Raw genomic sequence first — 18,329 nt, forward strand, 5'->3', positions numbered from 1 at the left:
TATTTTGCTCACCAATGAATACATATTACCTGGCACAGCAAATCTAAGGTAGAGGTACTCAGTTCTTAGAGTGGATAAATCAAAGTTAAATGCCAATATCTTCAAGAAGTCTTCTTGATTCCTCTCCCTAAATATAAATTTGCCCTCCTTCAAGTCCCTGCAACACATGGTCTGTACCTCTGGTAGGACACTTAACAAAGCTTTCTGTACTTGTCTTACCCCTTCCCACACTTTTCTCCACTGCAAAATTCTTGGAGGCAAAGATTTTATCTTATTCATCTTTAGATTTCCGGTGCTTGGCATACAAAAGGCACTCAGTAACAAATGCTGAAAAAAATGAATGAATGAACAATACATCTGGCATGCAGACTCAGAGATCTGAGCGCTTGTGAAATATGGGAAAGGTGCTAATTACAAATTTAAGTGTTGACAGACTCGGATTCCCAACACAGCATTTCCTCACAGAAACTCTTCATGTTGACTGTGGGGTTTAAAATTTAAAACTGAAGCAATCTACACTTCAGATTAGATATCACATAGATATTTCAAAGTAATCACAAAATATTGCTTTTAGCCGTGACAGCACTCTACTCTAGGTTAATTTCCCGTTAATATGAGCATTTGCACTGTCATGATGCCAAGGAATAGGAGAAATCTTGATTTATATCCACTCTTCATTCAAAAACCAATCGCTTTACATGAAAGTCAACTGCTGCTTCATTCACTATTCTCAGCCACATTCACCCCTCTTTGTCTTTACTGCCAAAGCTTTTGTTCACAGCTGCCATGTTTGCTCCATCTACACTGTACGTTGTAAATCACATTAAATACTTTTTTTGACATACCCTAGGTCTAAGAAATAAATAAATAGTGCCACAGCCCAGTCTCAAGCCTCTACCTTTCAATTTTGTACCCACTCTCTACAAGAGTCTGGATACACACTTTCTATGTTGTCCCACTCTGTCCGTCTTTTTTTTAATTTTTTTTAAGGAAACTCTACACCACATATGGGGCTCGAACTCATGACCCCAAGATCAAGAGTTGCATGCTCTACCATAAGCCAGCCAGGGACCCCCAACTCTGTCCATCTTTACCATTCTCACTACATAACCTCCCAGGCTGTATGCACACCAGCAGTCTACCTGAGAGGTAGGCTGCTTACAATCTTAGACCAGGAATCAGTGCAAGGTTGAAAAATTTTTTACCTGCTTGCTGGATCTACCCTTGTCTTCACTGAGTCTAGGCGTCAATAAATTGTCTAAATTGTTGTTCTGTAGGGGCGCCTGGGTGGCTTAGTTGGTTAAGTGTTTGACTCTTGATTCCCTCTCAGGTTATGATCTCAGGGTTGTGAGATCGAGCCCCACCTCAGGCTCCATGCTCACATTCTCTCTCTCCCTCTCCCTCCCCCCTTCCCTTCCTTCTTTCTCTAAAAAATAATAAAATAAATTGTTGTGTCTATAAATCAGCTGTCCTCAGAGTTAAGCACTGTGCACGTGTGAATGGCTTTGGCAGTAAGACTCAGGGGACGAGAACCTCTAGGTAGGGCTCTTCACTCTGAAGAAGCATTTTGGGGAGGAATTTTCCAAAGGCAAGTTTGGTGGACGAGTGGGGATTATGGGATGAACTTGTGATAGTGATGGTGGTACAGAATGAGGCTGGCCAGGATGAGCAACTGAGAAACAGCAGGCCTAGAAATGGCAAGTACTATGAGTGCTGGATGGGAAGGATGCTTCGGGCCAAGAAGGAGGGAGAAAAGGAATGAGACATCCTTGTCCCATTCCAGACCACATTCATGTTAGCTTCCACAATTCTCAGAGCTTTAGGAAAAAGCTATTGTATAGGATCGCTCTGACGAAAAAAAGTTCTTACACTTTGAATCCACACAGAAAGTAACTGCTGCAGTTCCAGTCTTGCCTGAGTTGACAGTTCCAAGATGCGTTCCCTGTGCTCATGGCTGGTGTAGGCAGAATCAGTAAAGTCCTCAGTGCGCTCCAAAATGACTTCTAGAGTAGCAGAAAGATTCTCTTTTGACTGAAAATAAAGATTCTCCAGAAGAGCTTCAATATTCATCTGAGAACAGAAAGGATATCCATCTGCATGAGTCAATATTCCCACATAACCAAATGGGCTGTAACTTCTAAGAGTGCCCAGAGAGACATTAGCAATTTCCTTCCCTGTCTGAGGGCTCGGGGGGAAATACAACCTCTATTCTCCAGGACACGTTGCTCAAGGGCCACCAGCAACCATACAGAGATTCACTACAACAGCTGTTAATACAACAGTCCTATGAAGTCAGTAAATACTAAGGCAGAAAAGCATGATCATGTAGCAACCAGTAGGAAAAATGAACCAGCCCACAGGTAGAGAATTTGCACCTGAGAAAGTGCTGAGGCAAAGTCCTGAAAGATGCTACACCCAAATATGAACTTGTGCTGAGCCCAGGGGGACAGGGTATAGAGGGTGTGAGTATGGGAAGGGCTGGGAAAGGCACCAAATTTTCCTTCCTTAATTCAGCAAAACTCTCCTAGTAACCTAACCGGTCTCCCTACATTTTGACTTATGTCCGACAGCACCTCCCTGACCAAAACCTTCTCTACCATCCTCTACCTGTATCATCTTTCTCAAATGGAAAGCTTCTGATATTGCCACCTCCCTCCAACTGACTCCTCACCACGTATAAAATTAAGCTCAAATTTCTACTGCATAACACAAAATCCTCTAGGGTCTTGACTTTATAGATCTTTCTGACAGTCTGTCCAACCACCCCTCAAGTTCCCAACAGCCTGTCACTTCAGCCATCCTGTGCTCAGAGTTCCCGGAACGCGTGACGGACATGTGTTCACTGGCGCATCTTTCTCTCTCTCAGCTGCCTACGTGACACTATGCTGCTGCAGCTGGGTCTAAATGCCAGCCCATGAGCGGAGTCACAAAACAACTTGGGCCAAGAGGCGATCCGCGGTGATGACCAAGACTGTGCTCACACTGAATGTGCTGGTAAGAATAGCTTACATTTGTTTAGCACTTTAAAGTCCTTTCACAAACACAGTCTCAAGTTAATCCTTACATCTGACCCATTTTCACAGGACCCACGAAAATACTAAGATTTGGGAAGGTCAAGAGGCCATAGTCGGGGCCTGCTTCCCCTCCTCCTCTTGGCCCAAGGTGTCTCCAGTAACCACCCCATCCTAGGTAGATGGCATTTTTTTTTTTAAGCTAGGAAAGAACATGGATAAAAGTGAGGTATGGAATTGACAAGGAGCATCTGAGAATTTAGAATTTAAACAGAATTACAACATAAAAATCAATCATGTTGACCATACACCATTTATGTTAAGGTTTTTGATTCTGCCCTTTGAAAGAACATACACATGCTTTTGAACAGCAGCCGAGGGGCGCCTGGGTGGCTCAGTTGGTTAAGCATCTGCCTTCCGCTCAGGTCATGGTCCCAGGGCCCTGGGATCGAGTCCCGCATCTGGCTCCCTGCTCGTGGCGAGCCTGCTTCTCCCTCTCCCTCTACCTGCAGCTCCCTCTGCTTGTGCTCTCTCTCTCTCTCTCTCTGACAAATAAATAGTTTTAAAAAAATGTTTTTAAAAATAAAATTAAAAAACAGCAACTGAGTAGAGTTGTTTTTTCAAAAGCCATTCATTTATATGGTTTCCTAAGATTCGTCCACATATTCACAGTACTGAGCACAGTAAAGCATCCCGTCTCCATCTACAGATTATACTCTCCACCAGGAAAAATGGTAAGATGCCAAAAAGATACCCACTGATGGTGAGACGGAGTCTATCCGTAACAGCTCCGCCCTGCAGACTGCGGCTGGTGAAGGGTCAGCAGCTAGCCCGGCGGCAGCAGCCTCAGGCACAGCTCCGCCCCGAGGTAACCTGGAGCCCAAGGGTAGCAGCAAGAAGCAAAAGACTTGGCTCTCGTCCTATTTGTTTCCCTAATTATCCTTTAACCCTTGAGAAGACATCTCCCCCCTCGGCCTTTATAAAAAGAGGGGATTAGTAAAATAAGCTCTAAGATCCCTCAGGCAATACAAACTCTAAAACCATGACTGGTCTTTGTAGCTTCTTTCCCCTCAGAAAGAGAGTTAGGGCAGGACCAGCAGCATACAGGCAAACCCACAGGCATCAACTGAAAGGTCACGGACTTTGGGATTAGTGAGTCCTGGTTCTAAAGAAGGGTTCTACCACTTACTAGCTTTCCTCCTCAAAAACACAATGATAATAGTACCCACCTAAAAGGGAAGTTAGTGATTAAATTAGATAATATTCAGGAAGACAACAGCCCCTAAAAATAACTGTTCTTTCCATGACTTTCTTTCATCCCATGTTCCTACCTAAGTAGGAATTAAAAAGACGGAAGGAATGCCATCTTCACTGCAGCCCTTAGCCTATAGATAACTTCCAAGGGCCTCAGTATTCCCAGCTGTTAAATGAGGGCTTGTACGAGATGATTTCCTAGGGCCCTCCTCAATCAGACCCAGAGAGCACCTTCACCAGCTCTCTGACTTCCCATGAGAAGTTCTGCCCGAAAATGGGGGGGATTCTGAGTCAGACTGCCTGGTTTCAAATCCTAACTCTGGCACTTCCTTGCTGGCAAATTACTTAATCTCTATTTCTCAGTCTCCCCAACAGTATAGTAGCAATAGTTCTTATAGGATTTTACAGGTACATACATTTAAAGCATTCGGAACAGGGTTGGCACAGAGTAAATGCTCAATAATACATGTTAGCATGTATTAGTGTTCATTCCAGATTTTAATTAACATGAATACTATTACTATTATTAAAGTCTCAAAATATCCACCCTAGAGCTCAGGGAAGAGTAGGGATTCCAGCAGAAACCATTTGCTGTCTGTCATAAGCCATAGACGGATAGCACAGCACTGCTCAAAAGACTGGGCAGGTAACACCTTTCTAAACAGAGGACAGGAGGCTTCTGCTGAACCATGCAGTGACACAGGGCCCGGGAGCTACCATAACCCCAGACCAACGTTCTCCATACAAACTACACTAAACCAAATGTTACCGAATATTAAGTTTATACAGAGTGACACTGTGTTAAAGAAAAATCTCTGCTTTTGTGAAGCATCTATCCTAAAATATTATACCAGAACATGGATACTACCTCTAAAGATGTTCCTCTGATATGGAAAGAAAAAAATACATTCTCTCTATTCTTACCTTGAATTCTTTAATTCCAGTAAAAATACTGACAGATGAAATGTCAGTCTCTCCACTTGGTTTGCAGTCAGTCACGATTTCAATCACCTTATCTAATGCCACTTTCATTCGGTCAAATACTCCCTCTTTGTTTTTATGGGCTGATTCGCAGTTGGGATGCCTGAGACATGTCTTCAAAACAATTGAAAATTTTTATTTTCAGATTGGGCCCATACCATAATACACAAAATCTTACAGAGAACATATCATGCTAATAAAAATGGTTCTTTACCAAAATCTCCTGGGTCCCTGGCTCACCCAGCTGCTTCTCCTCACTAAAAGTGGAAGCAGGATGAGTAAAAAGCGATAGCAAGGTTAAGTGAAAAAGGCAGAGTGCAAAACTGTATCTTTATACCTCAGTAAGTTTACTTAAAATTTGGGGGGGAACTATCTTCATCACGATTAAAACTATTTTAAAATGTTGCCTTCCCTGTGCAAAACCTAAAAAAGAACGAGGACGAGCACACATGAACACATGTTCTATGACAGTGGATATATCTTTGACTTTTTAAGAATGATGTGAATGAAAGCTGCTCAGGGGGCCTCCATGTGAACAGAGCCTTGCAAGCCGGCTCCAGGGAGCTGTTGTGGTGGCCTCACTAACCCAGCCTAGAGTAAATCCTGCGAGCAGACAAGGCAATTCTAAATAAACTGCTCACGAGCTGTTGACTAGTTTTTTCTTGAATTGTACCGAGTTGCTGGCCAGCTGCTGTTTGGAATCACCAGCACTCGACTGACAATTTTGTGAATAGTAGAATAAGGAACCAGACATATGAATTTACAGAATAAACAAACCAAAGGCTGGATTAATACTCCACTGGTACTTAACAGATTCTAACTTGCCTCGCTTTTTCGACAGTACATGTGTTGGCTCCCCGACGAGCCTGGCAAACCCTGTGGGCAGTGACCGTGCGTGACAGGCCCCGACTCCCGGCACCTCACACGCCACCTTGCGCTCGGCTGCTCACGGAGCGCTGACTCGCGGACTGACTGCCGTCTGGAACCGGGGAAGGAAGTGAGCCTTCTTGCTAAAGGATAACTGAGATCTGACTGCTGTAGCCTATGCTCCAAGTTATCACTTCGACCTTTTTAAAAATGTAAACCATATAAAGTAGATGCATTTAAGCAGGTAAAACAAAAGGGTCCCTACCTTTGAGGCTGTGAGAAGCATCATTGTACACTTTTCAAGAACTGCCCTGGCTGCTGCCATTTTTGCCTTTTTCTTCTCATCTTTCAGATCCTAAAAAAGAAATAAAACCACTGAGCGGTCTAGGATCCTGCAAACAATTTCATGAAAAAAATCATTTACGCAACAAGAATCAATTAAGTAACATTGTTTAAAAAGTGACAAAGTGAAGAAAACCAGGAGAAAGTTTGATAAAATGTCACCGCTTTGATCTAAATCCATCAACACACTGTGGAAAGAAGCAGGTGCCCTTACTGAGGGTGGCAGAGCCAGGGACTGAGGGCCTGAGACGGAGCAGTGGGAGGCCTCATGGCTCGCACGCTGGTGGCCTGCACACCTGACATTCTTGTGCCCACATGGATATACCTCACTCCCGACCCGAAACAACCGTCCTATGCTTTACTCCGTTAAGAGTGACCTAGTTAGGGTGCCTGGGTGGCTCAGTTGGTTAAGCGACTGCCTTTGGCTCAGATCATGATCCTGGAGTCCCAGGATCAAGTCCCGAATCGGGCTCCCTGCTCAGCAGGGAGTCTGCTTCTCCCTCTGACCTTCCCCCCTCTCATGTGCTCTCTCTCTCTCATTCTCTCTCAAATAAATAAAAAAAAAATCTTTAAAAAAAAAAAAGAGTGACCTAGTTATCGAGCAGTTATGGGTTATTATTTCCTTCAGATTAGATACTTAGAAGTCAACTCTTTCAGAGACCATGTCTGGTTAAACTTAACCAATATGCTGCTCTGAAACAGAGTTTTGTTTTTTTTTTTTAAGAAAAAGTCTCTAGAGAGACAGCGAGAGCAGGAACAAAAGCAGGGGGAGCGAGAGAGGGAGAAGCAGGCTTCCCGGTGAGCAGGGAACCCGATATGGGCCTTGATCCCAGGACCCCGGGATCATGACCTGAGCAGAAGGCAGCCACTTAACGACTGAGCCACCCAGGCGCCCCTGCTCTGAAACAATCTGAAGATGTTTCTCGGGTCTATCATTTTCTCCAACTAGATTATGAAATCTGGAGCAGGCACCATGCTTTGAATTATTTTCTTTTAGTTTCTCTTCATAGAGCCCTTGATAAGGATGTGTGCTATTACAGAAAGTACCTAAACAGTGTGATTAAATCTAGAACCAAATACTCTTATAATAATTTGGTCATGGCCATCTAAATCAGAGGTCAGCAGCCATTTTCAACAGAAGGCCAGATAATAAATTTTTCAGGCTTTCTGGGTCAGAGTCTGAAACAACTACTTAATTCTGCCATTGCAGTGTGAAAGCCACCCTGAGACAATCCATAAACAAACTAACATGGCTGTGTCCCAACAAAACTTTACTTATGGACACTGAAATTTGAATTACACAAAATTTTCACCTGTCACATTAGTCAGTCTTTCCATTTGTGGGTTGTAGGCCATACAAGACACCATCTATTGTACAGTGATAACAAATGAGCGAAAAAGAGGGCATCTCAATCTGTTAGAGAGGTCTAGTCCCCAGGACAAAAAGAGGCCTCCATAAAACCCAGATGGTCCAAGAAGCACTAGGTGAAGCATACAAACCAGCCTGCCACTTTCCAGGCCAATACCCCTCTTCCAGCTCCAGCTACAACCAGGAAAGTTCACATCCAACATGATGATACTCTATGGGACTACACCAAAACATCTCAAGAGGTCCCTTATTATATATCTAACCTGCTGACAAGATGAACTAATGCATGAATACCCCAACAAAGAAAAGTCAACTCTAAATATAATATGGTCTTCCACCTCCCTAAATTTGGGGGGCTTACAGTCTAAATTGAGGAACAGACCTATAAAACACTAATATCACAGTGTAGGTTAAAAACTACAGGCTCCAAAATCAGACATAACGAAGTTCAACCTGCTAGATGAGTGACCTTGGGAAAGTTTATTATCCTCTCAGGTTCTATCTCCTCAGGTGTAAAAGAGTAATAATACCTGTCTTACAGGAATGTTTTCAAAATTAATGAGATCATGTGTATCAAGTACCTAACACATAGCTAATGCAGATAAATAATGGCTTGACTTATTACTACTGAGAAAACTGACAGAAATAGATAACAGCAGAATAATACATAACACGTTACAAAAACAGAAACAGAATAAAATACTAACAGAATATATATGATGACTCAATTTATTTGCCTGAGCCCTGGTAGAAGAGTCAAATGTATTTTCCTAAAAGAGGAAGTATTAGATCTGAGCCCTGAAGGCAAATATGACCTTTCCTAGTATGTGTGGTAAGAACATATTTAACTGGGGCGCCTGGGTGGCTCAGTTGGTTGGGCAACTGCCTTCGGCTCAGGTCATGATCCTGGAGTCCCGGGATCGAGCCCCACATCAGGCTCCCTGCTGAGCAGGGAGTCTGCTTCTCCCTCTGACCGTCCCCCATCTCATGCTCTCTCTCTCTATCTCATTCTCTCCCTCAAATAAATAAATAAAATCTTTAAAAAAAAAAAAAAAAGAACATATTTAACTATTACATGTATGCAAAAAAAAAAAAAAGTCACGTAAATTTACTTACTTTATCCTAGCTCCTTTATGAAAGGCTTTCAACACCAAGGTTATAAATTTAATAAGCAAATAAACCAACCCAGATAATCACAAAGATCACACCTCCATCCAAATGAAAAAGTATGCATGTATTTGAAAATGTTTAAATGTGGTAAACACATACATTTTGTCTATCTCCAGTTAGATGTGCAAACTCCACCATTTCATTTCCAAATTGACTGAATATTTGGACAAACTCTTGAAAGCTATTCACTTTCTCTAGTCTTTCCATAGTTGCAAGAACCTGCAAAACAAAGAATATTTGATTGTCAGGTGTAGACATGAAAGAGACTGAGATGTCAAGTCTGAAAAGAAAGGAAAAAGGAGAAACTCTGAATTCTAGGGGAGAGCTGAGAAGGAGTCGTCACAGGGGAAGACAGGGAAGGAGGAGTCCAGAGAAGTAGAAGCACATCCAAAGGTTAGAATCATCTAGGGAATGATTTGTTTTTATGATGGGGAGACCTGAGCTTACTTGAAAATTAAAAGGAAAAAGAGTACAAGAAACACCTTGATATACAGGAGGAGATCATTTATGTAGCAAAGTCTGGAGAAGGTGGACATGTGCAGGACAGAGGTAATTCTATCTTCAGAGAACTAGGGAGACAGGGAGGATAAAGGTAATACACAGAAGCCTTAAGGTTCACTTTGGGGAACCCCATTCTTCCCAAGAAAGTGGAAGGAAGGTCACCTGCACAGTGAGGAGTGGAAAGGAAGGTGTGGTGCTTCAAGAGCAGGAAAACAGTATGGATCAGCCAGGAATTGTCTGTGTTGAATAAATTAACTGCCAAGAGGCTTTGGGTAGCCAGGGGCAAAAAAAAAAAAGTGAGAAACCAATAGTAGAGCCCACAGACAATGTTAGGTGTTTTCTTGATATTAAAAGTAAAGTAAATAGATGTGAAATATATTTTCAAATACTTTTCTCTTAAAATAATAGTACTGGATTAGCTTTCGTCAGACCAAGATAGGTAAAGAAAACACAGATATCCTGTGTTTACTTTTGAAAATGAGGATATGATGGCTGTTTGGCACGTTAACCTGCGCTGGCAGCTCAGGAAGTCCAGGCGACTAGCACAGATAAGGCAGATTGCTACCGCTGAGCAGAAACTCTGTCTTTCAAAGAGATAGGGGTATTTTTCCTATCACTCCAGCACTGCCCGATCCACCTCTCCAATTTCTTTTTTGCTTGAAACTCACACTCTTTAGTTCACTCAACACCCATCAGGTAGTTCTGTCCTCAAACCTGATTGAGACAATCCCTTTCCTGGCAGACTGCCCTCCTCCTTGCCTAGGGAATTATCCAGGGAAAGAAGTGACTGTCCATGCCCTGGCTTTGCTGGATGATGGGGGAGCACGACCATTATCTGAGCAACTGGAAAGAGTTCTAGACTGGAGAGTTTAAATTTATTCTGCGAGCTTTATGATTATTCATAACCTCTAGGGATGTTGCATAAAGAAATTTCTTGTAGTGCTGGTAACTGCAATTTCAGATGACTGAATTTTTTTAAGCTTATAAATTATTATCCTCTGACTCTGAAAAAAAAAAAATGTCCTGAGGAATTTGGTATTTTTATCAACTAGGTTTCTACTACATACACTGTCATGGTTCTTGGCTTTTCTTCCCAAATTTGTACACATGAAAAGCTTTCACGAATAAACCTCAACAAGCAGATAACGATTTTCTAAGAAGAAATATTATTTACATCTAAATGTTTAGACCCAGTACACACATTGTTTAGGAATTATAGGTACAGAAGAAATACCACTTTTAAACTACAGACAACTGGAGGTAAAACAATTAAAATTGATAAGCATTGCCAAATTACCTGTAATTAACCTAAAAAACAACTTTTGAACAACCCCAAAAGACACAAGTATAGAAACACGAGAAAGACAAATACCTTATTTCTTGATGTTATTATCTGCTTAATGACTACTCGGTCTGCCAGCAACAACACTTTTGTCACTGAAGAAAGAAGTAATCTTGCAGCCTTTATAACTCCTGTTTTATCTGTAAAAATTGTGATCTGGCCATCAGATTCTGGATGATTCAAGCTGCTTATATCTGTAAGTGCTGCAATTGTTTCTCCTAACAAGAAAGGCAAGGGTGAAAAGTTAAATTGGGAATAAGATGCACTTAAATTAAAATCCAGACTTTACTCTTGAAGGGAATGTGCTCAAGTGGGTAGACACTTGGCTTTGGAGTCTCATTTCAGGAAGAAGAAACAGCTTCTCCTTGATGAGCACAAGGATTATCGTATGAGGCTCTCTAATGACAAAATAATGGCACATTCTTAAGAACTTTGAGAAATTTGTAGCCTTCACCAAGTTTGCAAAATATTTTAATTTTTATTCTAGTGATATGGCAAACTACATGATCTAAAAAAGCCTTCTTCTCTGTAAGACCAAATAAGAGAAATCCCAAGGGCCAATAACCAAAGAAGAATCTAAAGTAGGGCAGTAAGCAGTTGCCAAGGCTTTGGCCAGGGGTGAGGGGATAGAAAAGTACTGGGGCGGGGGTGGTAGTCACTGCCCATCTCCACAGCCTGAAGAGGCTAGGGTTCTTAAGAACACCCATGAAAAGAAGACAAAGCTTTGGGCCTCTTGAGAGGCATCCTCAGTAATAAGGGGGCCTAGAAAAATCATCCATAGGCAAAGGGAAATAATATGCAAGTTTATCTGTTGGGCAGCCTGGGCTCCAGGTGGGAAAAAAACAAAAGTATCTCTCCTGAGAACTTAAGACACAGGCTGACTCTGAGGCTTGCTGTTTGAATGTATACTTCTTATGATGCCCAGCATAAACCATTCTACCAAATGAACGCCCAACCCTCTAGAACAAGTCTCTTCTTCACTATCAAAATGTTGCTAGCAAAATGCTTTGATTTCTGTAATAGCAATTATCTATCAGTAAAACAATACAAATATTTGTTCTCCTTAAAAATGAAGCCAGGCTGTAATTTCTTTCAAACTTTACTGTTTAACTTAACAAGATTTAAAAAATAAACTTTCCATCATCTTGCAATGTTCAAGGTAATTTTTTACATCCTATATAAACCTTAGTGCATGGATTGATTTTCTCACAAAAGCCCCCTTGTCAATAGTATTATATATACCCAATAAGGTATCAGCCCATAGGCTAAGGATCTTGAGTAAAAGTACCTGAATTTTAATGGACAGGTCACAAGGTGTGACATAATGAAATCAAGATTTAGGGTCAGTCTGGAGAAAGGAGAGACTCAAAGTCAGGGTATTACTCAGGCAGCATTTCATTTGTGGGTATGAAGCAGTAAGGATCTTGCAAGGACGGTAGCTACAGGAACATAAAAAAGATGATTTGGGAGATACCAGAGAAAGAAAATATAAAATTGGTACCTGAGCAGTGATAAGAAAAAGAGAAATGAAAAAAATGGCTCCAAGGTTGTGAACCTAAATTACTTTTTAAAAAAACATCAGAAAGGCACAGAAAGGGAAATGATAAATTTACTTTCAGACAACAGGAATTTGAAACAACACAGGAAAACCCAAAAGACAAGCCTGTAGATATGGATTGGTTACCTATCATGACAACAGCTGAAACTCTACTAATAGAAGAAGTCTGTGGTAGCCAGCCTCCAAGATGGCTCCCAGTGATTCCCACCTCCTGGAATTTAATACATCCTTGTGTTGTCTCCTCCCACATCATACTAGGGTTGGTACAGCAGAAGTGATGGTATGTCACTTCCAAGATAGGTTTTTAAAGACACTAAGGTAGCCATCTTGGTTGTTCTCTCTCTCTCTCTGTCTAAGGGAAGCCAGCTACCATGTTGTAAGCAGCCATTCTTACAAAGAGGCATAGATGAGAAACTCAGGCCTCTGCCCAAAAGCCAACAAAGAAGTGAAGCCTGCCAACAACCAACAGAGGGAACTGGAAAGCAGATCCTGCAGTCCAGTCAACCCTCAGATAACTACAGGCCCAGCAGACACCTTGAGTGCAACCTTGGGAGAGAGACACTGACCCAGACCCCACTGGCTAAGCCACTCCCTGATTTCTGACCCTCAGAAACTATGTGCAGTAATAAATGTTTGTGGTTTTAAGTTGCTAGGTTTGGGTTAATTTGTTACACAGCAATAGGTTACTATACAGTTTATATAGCAAAATATACAGAGGAAAAAAAGGTTAGCATTAAACCTTCATGAGCACAGAAAGGGGCAGGAGGAAAAGTATCAGTTTGCAATAGCTTTGAGGATAAAAATGTTTCCTCTCTGCCTCTGGAAAATGTTACTTTTTCCTACAGCTCTCAATCCTCAAAGATACTACATATGAGCCTGCCCATATGGCATTATGTAACTTTTCCTTTTTCTGACTAAACCCAGGCATTAAACTCGTAACTATGTGGGATGGTAACATTTGGTTAGCTCCACTAACATGGTCAAATTCTTCCTTAACATTACAAAAATTGTTCCAAGTGTAGACTGTTCAGAAATTAGCTCCCTGAAAAAGTCACAATGCTGTCCTTTTAGCTTCGTGGTTGCCATTTTTAACTTGTATATGTAATTAGTGTTGTGTCTTAATGTGAAAATCTAAAGTCAGTCTATTATAGATATTTATTGAGCTCCCATAAAAAATATGGGACAAGTAAAAATGTTGAAAGGGGGCACAAATTGGGTGGAGTCAACATTACAAAATTCTAGTTACCAAGTAAGTCATGGGGATGCGATATATAGCTTGGCAACCATAGTTAATACTGTATTGCATATATTTTATTTTTTTAATTTTTTATATTTTTTTAAAGATTTTATTTATTTGACAGAGAGAGATAGTGAGAGCAGGAACACAAGCAGGGGGGAGTGGGAGAGGGAGAAGCAGGCTTCCCGCCGAGCAGAGAGCCCAATGTGGGGCTCGATCCCAGGACCCTGGGATCATGACCCGAGCCAAAGGCAGATGCTTAACGACTGAGCCACTCAGGCACCCTGCATATTTTTTTAAATATTGCATATTTTTAAGAGAGTAAATCTTAAAAGTTCTCACTACACACACAAAATTTTTAACTATGTTTGGTGACAGATGTTAACTAGACTTACTTTGGTGATCATTTTACAATATAGTTGACCCTTCAACAATGTGGGTTTGAATGCTGTGGGTCCACTTACATGCAGATTTTTTTCAATAAACACAGGATAGTACTGCAAATGTATTTTCTCTTCCTTATGATTTTTTAAAAATATTTTATTTATTTATTTGTCAGAGAGAGAGAGAACACAAGCCAGGGGGAGCGGCAGGCAGATGGAGAAGCAGGTTCCCCACTGAGCAAGGAGCCGGATGTGGGACTCTATCCCAAGACCCTGGAATCATGACCCGAGCCAAAAGCAGACGATTAACTGACTAGGCCACTCAGGCGTCCCCCTTATGATTTTCTTAATAACATTTTCTTTTCTCTAGCTTACTTTATTGTAAGAATACAGTATACAATACATATAACATACAAAACATGTATTAATCAACCATTTGTTATTGGTAAGACTTCTGGTCAACAGTAAGCTATTAGGAGTTAAGTTTTTGAGGAGTCAAAAGTTATACATGGATTTTCAACTGCACAGAGGTTGGTGCCCCTAACCCCTGTGTTTTTCAAGGGTCAACTGTACATCCAAATATCAAATCATTGTGTTATACAGCCGAAACTAACATAACATTATATGCCAATTATACCTCAATTTAACAAAATGTAAAAATACAATGCAAGCAGTCAACAGAAGAGGGGCCCCTGGCTGGCTCAGTGGGTAGAGCGTGTGACTCTTGATCTCAGGGTTGTAAGTTTGAGCCCCACATTGGGTGCAGAGATTACTTAAAAATAAAATCTTTAAGAAAAAAAAAAAAGAAGTCACCAGAGGAAAGAAAAGTAAAAAAAAATAATAACAATTATAATGATAATACTTATTGAGTCCTTTTATGTGCCAAATGCATACATGCATTATATCAAAACACTTCTATAAACACTAACATTACCCCATTTTATCGATGAGAAAACTGAGGTTTAAAAAAGTTTAATAGCTTGCCCAATATCACACTGCTATCAAGTGAAGAGTTGGGACTGAAATCCAGGCAGTCTGACTCCAAAATCCTAGTTCCTTATCACTACTTTACATTATTTCCCTCAAATAAATATTAAATTGTCCAAAGGAGAAATTGATTACTATGGGCTGAGTGGGCTAGAAACATTTCAGGAGTGATTCAAGTTAAGTCTGAAATTTGTACATTAACTGTTAAGAGAAAATAAGGCTTCCATACTACACAACTCCAGGAGGCGCCATTCTCATTCTCTTACCAGAGTGACAGAAGAGGTAGTTCTCAAGAGGGGGAAGGGCACTTCAAAAAGAGACAACAGGTGGAGCCCATGACAACAGATGGCTTCCAAGTGCCACGGTCTACAGGAGTGTGAGTCGGTGGACCACGTCCTCTTTTCTCACCCTATACTGATCACAGTGACATCCTACAAAGCCCATAAGGTGAGTAGGACTCAGCTTGCCCTTTCATTCAAAAACCCCTACTCTTGCTTTAATTAAGGGCTGCTATAAAAAAACAGTAATATGTAGAACATCTCCACATTTTCTGTTAAATTGTCCATTGCATTATGTAATGTCTGTTGTATAAGCGCCCACACAGTAATTTAGTGCCAGGAAAGAAGTTGCTCTCCACTTGACAAGCTGGTTTGTTTCCTTTCAACAAACAATGAGAATTATATAACCCTTTCTTTCCCACATTTGTGTCTTGCCTTCCAGGAAGTACAAAGATAAATTTCATGCTTAATTAGAGTAACAATGTTGGCCAAAGTTTCCAGTATATTTATTTTCATCTCCCATTGCAATGGATTTATTAAACATGTATCTTTTATTGTAAGCTATTTCAAATCCTCTTTAAAATGTAGGCAAGGGGCGCCTGGGTGGCTCAGTCGTTAAGCGTCTGCCTTCGGCTCAGGTCATGATCCCAGGGTCCTGGGATTGAGCCCCGCATCGGGCTCCTTGCTCCGCGGGAAGCCTGCTTCTCCCTCTCCCACTCCCCCTGCTTGTGTTCCCTCTCTTTACTGTGTCTCTGTCAAATAAATAAAAAATCTTTAAAAAAATAAAAAATAAAATAAAAAAAAAATAAAATGTAGGCAAAATATAAATTATGAATAGAATAAGGTCATCCTTCCTTCCCCACTTAAAATCTATTCACTAGCACAGTGAATGGCTACAAACTCGAGTCAACTCAGAATCCTCCCTGCTTTTAACCAATAACGAAGACCTATCTATTTAACCACCTTAATGAATATTTCAGGTATTCTCCCTGTTATTATCCCTAAGGCATTGCCTTGGCTTAGCCTGGTTTATTGTAAAAGTTTCCACATTAATCTCCCTGCCTTTATCCTCAACTCTCTCTAATCAACCCTCATTTGTTCATTTCTTCCATCCTACCAGAAAGATTTCTAACACAAAACTATGTCTCTTATCTGGCTGAAAATTCCTCAACCTGTCATCTATAGAGTAATACCTAAAGTCACTCATATAACACACAGGACCATGTATGATCTGGTTGGTCCCTCTGTATTTACTTGGCTTTATCTCACTTAGGATGATCCTCCAAACACACCTGCTCTTCCCTCAGGGTTGCCCATCTCAGTAAATGGCACCACCATTTCCCTAGCTGTTCATACTCCAAACCTTGGAGTTATCCATGGCTCCTCTTTCTGTCACATCCCACATCCAAACTATCAGTAAATCGTATCAGCTCTACCTTGATAATACAACCAAATGCAACTGATTTTCACCACCTCAAATGTGATGACCTGATCTAAGTCGTCATCATTCATCAACTGGAGCCCTGCAACAACCTTCTAATTGGTCTCTGATTTCACCCTCATGTCTCCTAATATCTACTCTCCATATAGAAACCACCAGTGACCTTTTTAAAATATGAGATTATACCCAACTTTTACATCAACATGGATGGGACTGGAGGAGATTATGCTAAGTGAAATAAGTCAAGCAGAGAAAGTCAATTATATGGTTTCACTTATTTGTGGAATATAAGGAATAGCATGGAGGACATTAGGAGAAGGAAGGGAAAAATGGGGGAGGGGGAATTGAAGGGAGAGATGAACCATGAGAGACTATGGACTCTGAGAAACAAACAGGGCTTTAGAGGGGAGTGGGAGGGGGGATTGGTTAGCCCGGTGATGGGTATTAAGGAGGGCACGTACTGCATGGAGCACTGGGTGTTATACGAAAACAATGGATCGTGGATCACCACATCAAAAACCAATGATGTATGTATGGTGACTAACATAACATAATAAAATTTTTAAAAAAAATTAGAGAAATACAAAGTAAAACAAGAATAAGATTTGTGTTGGGGTGTCTGGCTGACTCAGTTGGAAAAGCATTCGACTCTTGATCTCAAGAGTCATGAGTTCAAGCCCCACATTGGGTGCAAAGATTTCTTAAATAAATAAATAAATCTAAAAAAAAGAGTAAGATTGTGTCACATCTGTCATGTTGGCAAAAAATTTAAATCTGATAACGCCAGGTTTGGTGAGGATGTGGGGAAACAGGAACCCTGCCACCTTGGTGGTGGGATACAAATTGCTACAACCTTTAAGGAGAACAGTTTGACAATATCAAGTAAAATTGAAGTTGTACATCCCTATGAACTTAGTTAAGTCCACTTCTACCTACATACCCCAGAGCTACAGTTCTCAAAGTGTGACCCATGGACCTGTGGGGGACCCTGAGACCCTTTTAAGGGGTCCATGGCAACTGTTCTCATAATATCAAGAAGTTATTTGCCTTTTGCAGTATGTTGCTATTTGCACTAAGAGTGCAAAATCAGTGGTGGGTTGTGGTGGGCTGAATAATGGCCCCCAAAGATACCCAGGTCCTAATCCCTTGGAACCTGTGAATGTTATATGGCTTGAAGGACTTTGCTGACTTGATGAAGTTAAAGATCTTGAGATGGAGAGATTACTCTGGATCATCTGCATGGGCCCTAAATGTAACCACAACTGTCCTTGTAAGAAGGAAACTATCTCATGAGGAGTCTGACTCCATCTTCTGATGTTCAACTGCTAACACCTTTTAAGCTTGACCCCTTTTCTTCCCCCTTCTGCCCTACATTTAAGCCAGTTGATAAGAAAGGCTGGGCGCTCCCTCCTTTGCCACTGGTTGGAGATTCAAACCACATAAGGCCCTGCCTACGTGCAGGAACTCTCACCCCGGCCCCCATCGCCTAACCACTATAAAAAATTCATTTAAAAAAAAAAAATAGGCATCTAAATCGGCAAAGAAGAAGTCAAACTCTCACTCTTTGCAGATGATATGATACTTTATGTGGAAAACCCCAAAGACTCC

The 18,329-nt window shown here is 41.1% G+C and overlaps 1 protein-coding gene across 3 annotated transcripts in view; it reads right to left on the reverse strand.

Annotated features, from left to right (window-relative positions):
• Positions 1-18,329, reverse strand: part of CTNNAL1 (catenin alpha like 1) — a 65,021-nt gene that overhangs the window by 28,157 nt on the left and 18,535 nt on the right. For all 3 annotated transcript variants that reach the window (XM_081803337.1, XM_081803335.1, XM_081803336.1), the window contains exons 3-7: positions 10,868-11,055; positions 9,094-9,213; positions 6,379-6,468; positions 5,190-5,360; positions 1,870-2,070 (exon numbers count right to left, since the gene is read on the reverse strand). In XM_081803337.1, coding sequence (XP_081659463.1) covers positions 1,870-2,070; positions 5,190-5,360; positions 6,379-6,468; positions 9,094-9,213; positions 10,868-11,055 — 770 coding nt within the window. The remainder of the gene's footprint in view (positions 1-1,869; positions 2,071-5,189; positions 5,361-6,378; positions 6,469-9,093; positions 9,214-10,867; positions 11,056-18,329) is intronic.

The sequence above is a fragment of the Leptonychotes weddellii genome, chromosome 14 (assembly GCF_054177405.1).
Source record: "Leptonychotes weddellii isolate Sample4059 chromosome 14, ASM5417740v2, whole genome shotgun sequence".
NCBI lineage: Eukaryota > Metazoa > Chordata > Mammalia > Carnivora > Phocidae > Leptonychotes > Leptonychotes weddellii.